The sequence below is a fragment of the Oncorhynchus mykiss genome, chromosome 6, assembly GCF_057628025.1.
Source record: "Oncorhynchus mykiss isolate SJ-2025 chromosome 6, ASM5762802v1, whole genome shotgun sequence".
Classification (NCBI taxonomy): Eukaryota; Metazoa; Chordata; class Actinopteri; order Salmoniformes; family Salmonidae; genus Oncorhynchus; species Oncorhynchus mykiss.
In genome coordinates, this window is record NC_143027.1 from 75188234 (window position 1) to 75201462 (window position 13229).

A 13229-nucleotide genomic window follows, 5' to 3' on the forward strand; every position below is an offset into this window, starting at 1 on the left:
GATTTGTCTTCCAACAAGACAATGATCCAAAACATAAAGCAAAATCTACAATGGAATGGTTCAAAAATAAACATATCCAGGTGTTAGAATGGCCAAGTCAAAGTCCAGACCTGAATCCAATCGAGAATCTGTGGAAAGAACTGAAAACTGCTGTTCACAAATGCTCTCCATCCAACCTCACTGAGCTCGAGCTGTTTTGCAAGGAGGAATGGGAAACAATGTCAGTCTCTCGATGTGCAAAACTGATAGAGACATACCCCAAGCGACTTACAGCTGTAATCGCAGCAAAAGGTGGCGCTACAAAGTATTAACTTAAGGGGGCTGAATAATTTTGCACGCCAATTTTTCAGTTTTTGATTTGTTAAAAAAGTTTGAAATATCCAATAAATGTCGTTCCACTTCATGATTGTGTCCCACTTGTTGTTGATTCTTCACAAAAAAATACAGTTTTATATCTTTATGTTTGAAGCCTGAAATGTCGCAAAGTTCAAGGGGGCCGAATACTTTCGCAAGGCACTGTAAGTAACACAGTACCATGCTGGTGGGAGGGCTGGGCACTAACTTACACAGTACCATGCTGGTGGGAGGGCTGGGCACTAAGTAACACAGTACCATGCTGGTGGGAGGGCTGGGCACTAAGTAACACAGTACCATGCTGGTGGGAGGGCTGGGCACTAAGTAACACAGTACCATGCTGGTGGGAGGGCTGGGCACTAAGTAACACAGTACCATGCTGGTGGGAGGGCTGGGCACTAAGTAACACAGTACCATGCTGGTGGGAGGGCTGGGCACCATGCCTTCCGTTTTCCCTCAAGGTCACAGGAGACAGACAGCCTGACAGAGAGGAGAGGAGCACCGGGAATAAACCCCATTCCCTTTCATATTCCAGCTCCTCTTGTTTTCATGTGTTGATGTTTATGTCAATGCTGGCAGCTCACTAATCTGCTATCAGTGACAGTGTTGAACCTTCGATTCACTCTGAACCTAAATCACTATAGCAACCAACTCTGCAATACCTTGTTACAGTGTTTATCTCAGGATGAGCAGGTAGGAAGAAGGATAACAAGTTCAGCAACTTAAAGATAACCGTCTTAATTTCTACGGCTCATGTGAAAATAAGTCTGAGCCTACTGGTACCAGTGTCTGGTGGTGCTGAGTCCTCCAGTAACAAACACGTACTTAGGTTATTACAATGCAATTACCATTTACATTGTAACGTATATATTTTTTATAATTCTAGAATTGTATAATTTTACAAATGAGTAACAATCTATTGACTTGAAATCACACAGAATTAGAGGCTAAATACTGGCATAATGACACCCAATGGTAATCAAAGGAAGTGCAATGCATTTTTGTTCAGCTGAAGTGTGCAAGTCAAGGAAATGCTGCCCCCTGGTGGTATTTATATGTTATTGTCTGAAGGAACCAGACAGGATATTTATTTTATTTTATTTCACCTTTATTTAACCAGGTAGGTGACGAATATGAAGCAAGGGTCAGCCAACAAGAGCATACAGGTCCCAGTGGTGGGAAGTACAGTGGGGCAAAAAAGTATTTAGTCAGCCACCAATTGTGCAAGTTCTCCCACTTAAAAAGATGAGAGAGGCCTGTAATTTTCATCATAGGTACACTCCAACTATGACAGACAAAATGAGGAAAAAAAATCCAGAAAATCACATTGTAGGATTTTTAATGAGTTTATTTGCAAATTATGGTGGAAAATAAGTATTTGGTCAATAACAAAAGTTTATCTCAATACTTTTTCTGTAAGTCTTCACAAGGTTTTCACACACTGTTGCTGGTATTTTGGCCCATTCCTCCATGCAGATCTCCTCTAGAGCAGTGATGTTTTGGGGCTGTTGCTGGGCAACATGGACTTTCAACTCCCTCCAAAGATTATCTATACCGTTGAGATCTGGAGACTGGCTAGGCCACTCCAGGACCTTGAAATGCTTCTTACGAAGCCACTCCTTCGTTGCCGGGGCGGTGTGTTTGGGATCATTGTCATGCTGAAAGACCCAGCCACGTTTCATCTTCAATGCCCTTGCTGATGGAAGGAGGTTTTCACTCAAAATCTCACGATACATGGCACCATTCATTCTTTCCTTTACACGGATCAGTCGTCCTGGTCCCTTTGCAGAAAAACAGCCCCAAGGCATGATGTTTCCACCCCCATGCTTCACAGTAGGTATGGTGTTCTTTGGATGCAACTCAGCATTCTTTGTCCAACAAAGGGTATATAACAAAGTATTGAGATAAACTTTTGTTATTGTTAAGGGAATTTTTATCAATGATGACTAATTATGTATACATTTCAATCAGGACTGACTAATCAGAATACTATTATGTTACTGTATATGTACTAATCAGAATACTATTATGTTAATGTATATGTACTAATCAGAATACTATTATGTCACTGTATATGTATGAATTTTCTTTTTAATCCTAGTACTGAATATAATGTGTGTAAATATAATCAAGAATTAGAACAATGACTGTCTGTTCCTTGGTAGAAATGAATGAACTATATCGCCAGACTGGCTAAAATGCTTATCTACACAGGCTAACCTTGGCTCTAGGCGAGGTGGGAAGGCTTGAGAACTATAGAGCCTTTCTACCAGTGTCAAGAAGAGACGGAACATTTAGAAAACGCTGACGTCATTTTCAGTTTATAACCTATGGTAAAATGTGTAATGAGCAGTACTCTCGAGAATAAATGCAGCTGGTTGATTTCAAAGGCTGGTCTCTGTCCATTTTATACCAATAAGGGTCTTACAATCCCTTATGAATTGACAGAGTGATTAATTTTAATTGGTTATTAAAACAGAGGAATTTAATTCCTGCAACAATTGGTCCTTCGAACCGGGATCTAAATATCTGTCCCTGCCATCTGGAGGTCGAATGCCGAAAAAATTGTGCACGAGCGGGTCTGGTCCCGTTATTTAAGACCTGGCCTCTGAATTGAGGGAAAAGACTAGGCCGATTTACACCCCAGACCCGACAGGGATTGTGACTAGATCCAACGAACAGTGCTTTTCCCAGTCAGCAGCAAGGTCAGTAGCCTTTATTCTCGAATTTGGGAGGAATTATTTTGGGATATTTTTGATTGAATGTTCTAAAGGAGTTTGGATTTAATCAATGATAGGTGCTTGAATATTCTGAACAAATACAATGGGTTTCTACTTTGTGTTTTAACCAAAATCGATCGGAAGGAAACAGGTCTGAAATTGACCTGTGGTAAGGTGCACTACCATAAATAAACTAGAGCTTAATAAATCCTGATTTTGCAAGCCGGAAGGTTATTAAGGAGAGATATAGTACGTATTGTGTGATAGGACGCTTGTTCTGTACAAATAGGATAGCCATTAATTCAAAAAACATACCTAAATAAAGTTTTAACCTGAGTAGTCTATCTGTATATGGGAAGTAGTCTGACTATGAAGAAGTAGCAGATAGATATATTAAAACAGGTGAGGATAAATTAGGCTTGGTGAGAAGGCAGGGTAATTCTAGGCGAACAGAATAATTGAACCTGTACAATGCTGAAAGAAATTAATATCTATGGGGAGGAGAGGGAAGCCAATTCTAGAGTAGTGAGATATGAGATATTAACGTTGAAAGTCCCAAGGAACAATAGTTTATAATGAGCTTATAATTGTATACGGGTGAAATGTAATGTCCGATCAAAAGTAATTTATAGATGAGGTTTCCAGAAAGGAGAAATACATACTGATATCATTAAAGAGACACACACATAGTCAGACAGAAAAGCAACTAAAGTAACTAAGTAACGGTAAATAGCAGATTCATAGAAATACACGCACATAGAAGGTAAAATTAAATATAGAAAGGCATAGATAAGTGATTAAATACCATAGCTACTAGTAACGGTAAGGATTAAGGATGGGTAGAAATTCCTCAAAGGAGGTGCCGGAACTAACGGGAGATTACCGTTATAGGAGAACAAAGAGAATGGAAGGGAGGCGTCCAAAATCTGACTCAGACAAAGAACCTGAATAGAAGCTGATATTACTAATATAGTCAGGAAGGGTTTTAAATTAGGACGATTTTCTGAGAATTCTCGGTGTCGAAGTTTGCGACTACAGACAAATATAATAATATAGTTATTGGCGGGGAAACTCAATCATTTTAATAGCGGGACACCGAGGTTCCTATTTCAGCTTTGAAACCGATAGACTAAAATAGATTTTAGATTGTAATTCATCTATTTGTATGTTTTGCCTGAAAAAATACAGTCGCTAGTGTTTGTATAAGATATGAACTGAACGTTTAATATGTTGTTTTAGATTGAATTGAAAAAAGAAGTCATTAAAAATAATGGCGAGACAATTTCGATGTAATACGCTATTTTGCCCAAAATGATCTGCTGGAATAATGTATTGAGATGGGAGTCATATTTAAATAAATGTATCATAGAAGAGAAAGTCACCTAAAGTTAAATGTAGGGAATAACGGAGAGATACGATACAGTTTTGTGCTACCAGGATGTTAAATATTTTCATGAATCGACTGACATACGATGAATTTAGCACAGAACATGGTACGTTTAAATGTTAGGGTATAGAAAGTTGAGAAGTTTGGTTGGTTTTACTTTGTTGATAGAATTTAAAGCAGAACTCAATCTGAATAGGGAATATATATTTTACATAGGCAGGCTGACTTGCGGCGTCGTTTTACATTGACAACACCGTTCCTCAAATTTAAACAGAGAAAATGGGTTGTGGCATTTAGAGGGAAAATGCGTGCATTATAGCTTAGAGTTACTTTTCAAAAGTGGCTAAAAGTTCCAAATACATTTTTTTTAAAGGAGCTAAATATCGTAAGGATAGTCTGAAAAGATGCTACAGCTAGCAACAGAATTGCTAGGCATTCAATTGGGATATATAGTGCACTACTTTAGACCAGTGCACGTTTATAACAGTGGTTTGACTGTATGGCAGTGTATAAAATATTTTGGGACGACAATTTGAAGATAGACCGAATGAGTTACATGAAACATCGAGGGATTTAAAACGAATGATGTGAAGGGATTATCATAATTATTAGGTTTCGTTGTAGTAGTAAAAGTTTGGGTTAAGGGGATTTCCCTGTTCCCAGAGACAAGATATCTTAAAGGGGTACACTCACATATGGATTATTAGGAGTTTTAACTAGACAAGTGAATAATGTATTGGGAATAGAGTCATAATTAAAATGCTAAGTCAAAGACGAGACAGTTACTTAAATCAAAATACTGGTTATGGTCAATTTTAGGGTTTGATTTAACTTAATTAATCATTGTATTCTGGTGTGTTTAAGTAGGATTCCTTATTCCGGGACGGATGGAAGTTATCTAAAATATGTAAATTGAAGGAGCCATGGGAGAATGCGTTTACATTTTTATTAAATATCTGGGATTAAATTACGGATTTCTTACACTGAGAAGTGTACAACATTTGCAGCAGAGGGAAAAAGTAATACATTGGATAATAATGTTAGCAGGTTAATTGTATCTAAGGGTAGCATGGTCATTTAAGTAAACATATACATAGACGTTGTTTACAATTTATGATTAATGATTTGAGGTAAAAAGGGGAATTATCATTAGGTTTAGTTTATAGTTCACTTTTGAGTTTCTGAATCGAAGTAGCATAGTGAATGCTAGTTAGGCGTGTTGTGTTCTTCTGGGAAAATTGATGTTTAGGTGTCTCACTTTTAGATGTTTCCTGGGATTATAATCTTAGGGAGAGTGAGGCCATAAACGACCAAATTGAAAAAGGCCTAGAAGTATTGTTTATTCATTAAGGTTTGCAAATATATACACATAAAACATTTGTTAGGACTATTTGTTTAGTGCAAAGGTATTTTAAAGAGGCACGCTCACATATGGAACTTTATGAGTTTTTATTTTATGAGTTTTAATTACACAAGTTAATTTTTAAAGGGTTCTTTAATATGTCTAATGTAGTATGGAATATGACTATAAAAGGGTGGTATGACCTATTGACCTTATCATGGCTATCTTTTGGGGTCTGATCAGCCTCAGGGGAGAGCCATTTGTATAATGAATTTGTGGTCATTTGGGTTACTAGTTTTAAGGTAAATTAATTATAATGGAGTTTTAGTTTGGGGTTTAGAATTATTGTTTGAATCACTGAAGAGAAAGTGTTTCAGGATTCAGTTTTACAATATTAGCTGTGAAGTTTTTGAATTGGCTATTATTGATTTGGTATTACAACAGAAAAGAATCCAATTTATCATTGAGAATAAATAGGGGGAGATAAAACATGGTCCTTTGAGGTTTGGACAGGACACCGTATTAAGCCAATAGGGCAGGAAATTCCATAGAAAAATAAGTTTCAGTTCTTAGGGGTGATAAATTACTGTAGATAAGGTATTCCACGCTATGCAACATATATTAAATTCATGTTATTGTCAGATAGAATACTGAGGATCAATGAAGGAAAGAACTTGTAAGTGTAGGAAGGATTTTGATATGGTTAGCATTTGTTTTGGCTCTGTTTGACTATTAGGAGTTTAAAAAAAAAATTGTATTACATTTAACAGGAATATAGGACATCTGTGATGATTTAGGATTATTGTAAGGATTAAGATAGATTGATTAAGGAAATGTAAGGACTTTAGAGATTGCCACTTATAGACATGTTTTTTCTAAAATCAATGATTTTAGATAAAGTCAAACAGTGAGACGCTTAGTGGCATTTGAGAGATAGGAGAGAAAGGGGTTACTGTTTAAATCGATAAATATATATATTTAAGAACATATATAAATAGCACAGATACTTCTTAAACTAGATAAGACACTTGACAGAGAATTGATACAAGATTGAGATGAATGGATGCCCAAGGGAGAATGGGACATACATGATAATGTCAGAATATAAGGATAATTTACTAATCCTACCTAAGTCATTATTTAGGGTATATAAGGTTGTTACCTGGGCAGAGCCAGGTATCAAAAGGGGGATGGGTAAGTTAGTGGCCTATTGGATAATAAACTAATAATAAAAAAATAAAAAAATGTTTAGCTAACAAATAGGCATAGAATTTAAAGATATAATCAGATAAAATATATGAGAAACTGTTTGTTAACCAAGCCTGTATGTCCAGGATTTTATGCATTACAGGTGAACTACAGGTGAAGTCACTCAATCCAGTCCCTGAGGCTTGTTGGGGGACCATACCAAGGACTCCTGGTGACAACTAGCTGAAAGAGCTACCCGGATTCATATCACACGGTGGGAGGGTAAGACACAATGACACTGTCGAACAATAAACAGTGTTCGAGAGGAGAACTGGAATTAATAGAATTCCGGGGGCCATCTCTCGAATGAAGAAAATCCTTCCTGTCTTTTCACCCTTGTTTTTGTTCATAGAAGTGAAGGTGTGTCTGGCTCTTGCTAGTGATGTGTTCTCAGGGAGAGGGTGGGGCTTCCCATGGGCGCTGTTCATCTGAGCTGTCTTATCGTGGTTGCCATATTCCTGATACAGCACGTCCTACCTGAGTATGCGGAGAGTGGTAATTTGACCCATGGTTTAGACGATGAGGATTTTGTTCCAAAACAAGCATAAGAGATCCCTAGATCTGGGTAGACAGGAAGTTAGAGTAGAGGTTGGGAAGGATCTCTCAATGGAGTTTTATGTAGACCAAATGGGGTCCCTAACTACATGGCCGTCTAGGACTCTGAGCCATTATAGTATATATCGGTGCAGGTCCCCATATTGATCGTGGACACAGGTCATAGCTCATACGGAAAGAGAGGGCTATATGAATCAACTCACCCAGTATGGAAGGAGGTGGAGTATAGTGAAGGTGAGAGTTTTTGACTGTAATCTGGAGAGAGGGATGTATTGCATAAAGATACGCCTTACCCTTTAAACAGTAATGAAGGAGGATCTTGGGTTGTGGTATGATGGATATGACCAGTTTTCGGTCAAAACCCTAGTACGGTTCCGGGTAGAGGAGGTTAGGCCAGTATGGTAAAGCTGTTCACGAAAGCAGGAATGCCAGATAATGACAGTTGCATTGATTTGCACTATTTATATCCACAGGTTCCTCCCTTTACAGTGACCGGAGGAGATTATTACCGTTTGGCCCGGTACAGTACTCTTGGGAAATTATGTCAGGGGGAGGTTTTACCGGCAGATTGGACAGGATTATGCTCCCGTGTACATTTGGGAATGCCTTTCACACTCATTCAACACCAAGACATGAAGTTTAGCCAAACGGGAGAAAAGAGCTACTCCATCTGGGTCTTTTGATGACAAAGTATACATTGATAACATTGGGGTTCCACGGGGGGTGCCAGATGAGTTCAAAGCAAGAAATCAGATCCTAGCAGGATTAGAGTTAAGCATTTCCAGGTGGTCTACTCTCAATAAGAACGTGGACTGGATTAATTATATTTATTATAATCAACAGCATTTTACCAATTGTACCAGAGATGTTATTAAAGGTTTTGCAGAACAGACTGAAGCAACCAGCCTGATGGCTTGGCAGAATATAATTGCATTAGATATGTTATTGGCTGAAAAGGGAGGAGTATGCGTGATTTTCGGGACCATGTTTGTGCTTACATCCCAAATAACACAGCTCCGGACGAATCAGTGACCGAAGCCTCAGCTGGTTTGACCACCCTGGCTCACGGTTTGGCAGAAAACTCTGGGGTGGATACTTATCTGACTATTGGTTTGATAGTACGTTTGGAAAATTGAAAAATATTATGATCACTGTATTATGGGCTACATTCACCTGTGTGACTGTTTTAGTTTTATGGGGCTGTTGTCTAATTCCCTGTGTACGAGGCCTTATTTCCAGGACTCTAGAGAAATTGATGACAATAGATGGTGAGGTACCAGCTGATTCCAGGTTCTGACCTGTGGAGTGCTGAATGCATGTCTACAGAACAAGTGGACGAATCTGGATCCTTCATTTGCGGGGAATTTATATTTGATGAGAACCATTTTTTATGTTTAGGGAGGTTAGGTTGTATCTTGTTTCAATATTAAACTGTTGTTTTATGAAGATTGTAACGAAAATCCTGATAAGAAGAATTATGATTCTGATGTAGGCCTAAGAAACAGTCAATGCAAACGCAAGTAGTGGGTTATGTTTAGGTGATGTTTTGATGACAAGAAATATTTATAATAAAAATAGAAATAGGCTTTTTAATATTACAATATTAATATGTGTGATTGGATGTATAATATTTAATCAAAGGGTGGATATGTTAAGGGAATTTTTATCAATGATGACTAATTATGTATACATTTCAATCAGGACTGACTAATCAGAATACTATTATGTTACTGTATAAGTACTAATCAGAAAACTATTATGTCAATGTATATGTACTAATCAGAATACTATTATGTTACTGTATATGTATGAATTTTCTTTTTAATCCTAGTACTGAATATAATGTGTGTAAATATAATCAAGAATTAGAACAATGACTGTCTGTTCCTTGGTAGAAATGAATGAACTATATCGCCAGACTGGCTAGAATGCTTATCTACACAGGCTAACCTTGGCTCTAGGCGAGGTGGGAAGGCTTGAGAACTATAGAGCCTTTCTACCAGTGTCAAGAAGAGACGGAACATTTAGAAAACGCTGACGTCATTTTCAGTTTATAACCTGTGGTAAAATGTGTAATGAGCAGTACTCTCGAGAATAAACGCAGCTGGTTGATTTCAAAGGCTGGTCTCTGTCCATTTTATACCAATAAGGGTCTTACAACCCCTTATGAATTGACAGAGTGATTAATTTTAATTGGTTATTTAAACATAGCAATTTAATTCCTGCAACAGTTATTGACCAAATACTTATTTTCCACCATAATTTGCAAATAAATTCCTAAAAAATTCTACAATTAGATTTTCTGGATTTTTTTTCTCATTTTGTCTGTCATAGTTGAAGTGTACCTATGATGAAAATTACAGGCCTCTCTCATCTTTTTAAGTGGGAGAACTTGCACAATTGGTGGCTGACTAAATACTTTTTGGCCCCACTGTATATGGGAATTTGATGGCAAAACTCCCTTGATATCTCATTTCAGTTCGTCAAATTGCCATTCTACAAACCCTTTCTGTTCAAAGTAGACACTTTGACAACAGAGTATACAAAATCCAACTTTCGTCAAGCACAGTCAAGTTCAGCAGACAGCTCTACTGACAAGTTGTCCAACAAGAGTTGTGAAACATGTTAGTCCTCCTACCACATTCTGGAATCAATACAATAAGTTTCACAATGAATCAGAGGCGACAAAAACATTTGCTGCCTGTTTGGCATGTTATTTTAGCATTAAGGCGTGTCACATATCAGTTTGCAAACAATGTAAAAAAAAAATGTAAAAAATGAATAAATCTGCATACAAACATGGTCTCTTTTTTGCTTTCTTGAGTAAGGCAGCTCCAAAGTGCAGGTGTTTCAGCCTAGCTCAGAGCTTTCTGTCATGGAAGGGCAGCCATTCAAGGGGGCATTCAAGCCCCCTTGAATGCTGACATAGATTTACATTATGAATTGCCCATCCAAGAAGGCTCAAGGTCATTGGCCACAGATAAAATTACGTCAAATCACGTTATATTGTATCTACTGTAGCTTTGATTGGAATGATCATGTCAAAATCATACTTTCAAAATCTTAGCTGGCAAGCTAGACAAGCAGTCATCATCATGAATCACATCGACAATCTACTGGCAAATCCTTTTCAATCATTGTCATATGAAGAGGAATTATAGATCAAATGTATCGGTGCTTATCGGCCATTGGACAAAAATATTACACAACAAGTTAGAAATCGCAAATTCAACAATGAGTGGTTTGTAAGAAATCAGTGGATACCTGCACATGTCAAATTTGTGGTCCAAGTCTGGGTTTAAGGGTCTAATTTCCAAGATTAAAAAAATATATATTCACACGCAATACCATGGGCCAGAAGAGGCTGAATACATTGGTCATGCTGTCAATTCAGCAGCATGACTTCTGCCGCGTTCAAAACAACTGGAAACTCGGAACTGGGAAATCTCAAGACAACTGGGAACTCAGAAAAAAACGAGCTCAGACTGGGAAAATGTGTTTTCAACGGTCATCCAACTCGGAATTCCAAGTCGGGAAACTGGGTCTCTTTCTAGAGCTCCGACCTGAAGATCACTGACGTAATGATTCAACCTTGGTTTTTTTTCCAGAGTTCCCAGTTGTCTTAAAAGCACCATAAATCCAGAGAATGCCAGACTTTGATGACAAAGTTTTATGACAAAATTTGCCCACAAGAAGGACCGCTGCGCCATCTTCCTGTTCAAGTGAGCAGCACAACAATGGTGAGTCCAAAAATGTCTTGTATGCTGCTGCATAAATTATGTAATATGACAGCGAGATATGTATAATGTAGCTAAGAAAGTAATACTAAGTGTATGTTGTGTAGTAAGCTGCTAGCAGACAGTGTGCCTCACCCTAAAACATGTAGCCTATAGCCTGTCTTTGAGAAATATCCTTGAATATTGTAAGAGATTTCATTGTCTGCATATATGCCCCCTTCATTTATCCTACGGTTCTGACTTGGTGTACAGGGAGAATACTGTAAGAAAGGCCTATGTTCTTAATTCTGACGCTGTACATATCAAAAGTGATGAACAAATAGTTATATTGACTATGGTCGTCTTAGCTCGCTCATTAATGTCTTAATCGAAATAACGGATTGCCTCTTATCCGCTCATTCCCTTATGCCATAGTTTGTACATCTCAATTGTCAGTAGAAACCACATTTGTTTATGCAAGTCAGCCATATCAGCTTCACTACCATTCAAAAGTTTGGGGTCAATTAGAAATGTCCTTGTTTTTAACTTCCTGACTGATGTCTTGAGATGTTGCTTCAATATATCCATAAAATGTTCCATCCTCATGATGCCATCTATTTTGTGAATTGCACCAGTCCCTCCTGCAGCAAAGCACCCCCACAACAATGTGAATCAATGTGCTTCACGGTTGGGATGGTGTTCTTCGGCTTGCAAGCCTCCCCCTTTTTCCTCCAAACATAACGATGGTCATTATGGCCAAACAGTTCTATTACCCACAAAACACCAGTCTCAACGTCAACAGTGACGAGGCGACTCTGGGATGCTGGCCTTCTAGGCAGAGTTCCTCTGCCCAGTGTCTCTGTTATTTTGCCCATCTTAATCTTTTATTTTTATTGGCCAGTCTAAGATATGGCTTTTTCTTTGCAACTCTGCCTAGAAGGCCAGCATCCCGGAGTTGCCTCTTCAGTGTTGACGTTGAGACTGGTGTTTTGCGGGTACTATTTAGCAGCTCTTTAAATTTGAAAATAGGAGACCCAGAAGAGTCATTAAAATAAGGATCTTAATCCAGATCTACTGCTCTATCAAAATAATACTATATAATTACACATAAAAACACAATACTAATGTAAAATATTTGGGTAAAATACAGACCAGTCTGGATAAAAGCTTGATTTAAAAAAAAAAAAACGGACAAATGTAACATGTCTAAACTGACATAATGTAAATCAGGTAGATTATATTTTGTTTACTATAAATCTCTTCCAATTGTCTCAGAGGCTTCAGTGATGTAAAGTGAGACTACAGAGAGACAGTTAGGTGGCAGGCTATAACCACTTCATCTCTTTTGATATCCTCAGGGAATGTGTCTGCATATATTTGACAGTCAAATTATTTACTACTATACCTAATGGTAGAACCTAGCTACCTAGAGCAGCCCAGTGTGTAGATTAGTCTTCTATGAAATAGATTACCACTTCAACATCCTATGCAATACAGGCCTTTCCATCATAAGGAATATCAAATGATGAGTTTCCCAAAAGCCAGCGGCTATATACATTCAGCAACTGTTTTTTTTCAATGTAATGAACTAAATCCATCTTTTTGAATTAATATATCCCTCTGTGTAACTGATTCACTGAACAACTAAGGGCATGTCACACTGTGGTAGTGACAGTGGGGTAGTAACTCTTACCTGTAGGGTAGTTGCTCTGAAGGTGGCCCCTGCAGTGGGGGTGGCAGTTCGGGGGGAGATGTTGTTCTGGGCCTGGGCCTGGGCTTGGGCCTGTGCCTGGGCAAGGGCCTGCTGTGGGACCATCACCAGCTGACCCATCTCAGTGCGCACCAACACCATTCCTAGAGTGCAGACAGAGCAATCACACACAATATACTCAGTCAAAGTCATTACA

At 38.2% G+C, this 13229-nt stretch overlaps 1 protein-coding gene across 2 annotated transcripts in view; it reads right to left on the reverse strand.

Annotated features, from left to right (window-relative positions):
* The window catches only part of LOC110526966 (transcription initiation factor TFIID subunit 4), a 108606-nt gene that overhangs the window by 88393 nt on the left and 6984 nt on the right, over nt 1-13229 (reverse strand). Inside the window, exon 2 of one of the 2 annotated variants that reach the window (XM_036980974.2) lies at nt 13016-13176. In XM_036980974.2, the coding sequence (XP_036836869.2) occupies nt 13016-13176 (161 nt within the window). Of the gene's footprint in view, nt 1-13009; nt 13177-13229 lie in introns of both variants that reach the window. The other variant, XM_090238867.1, reaches the window with a different exon arrangement.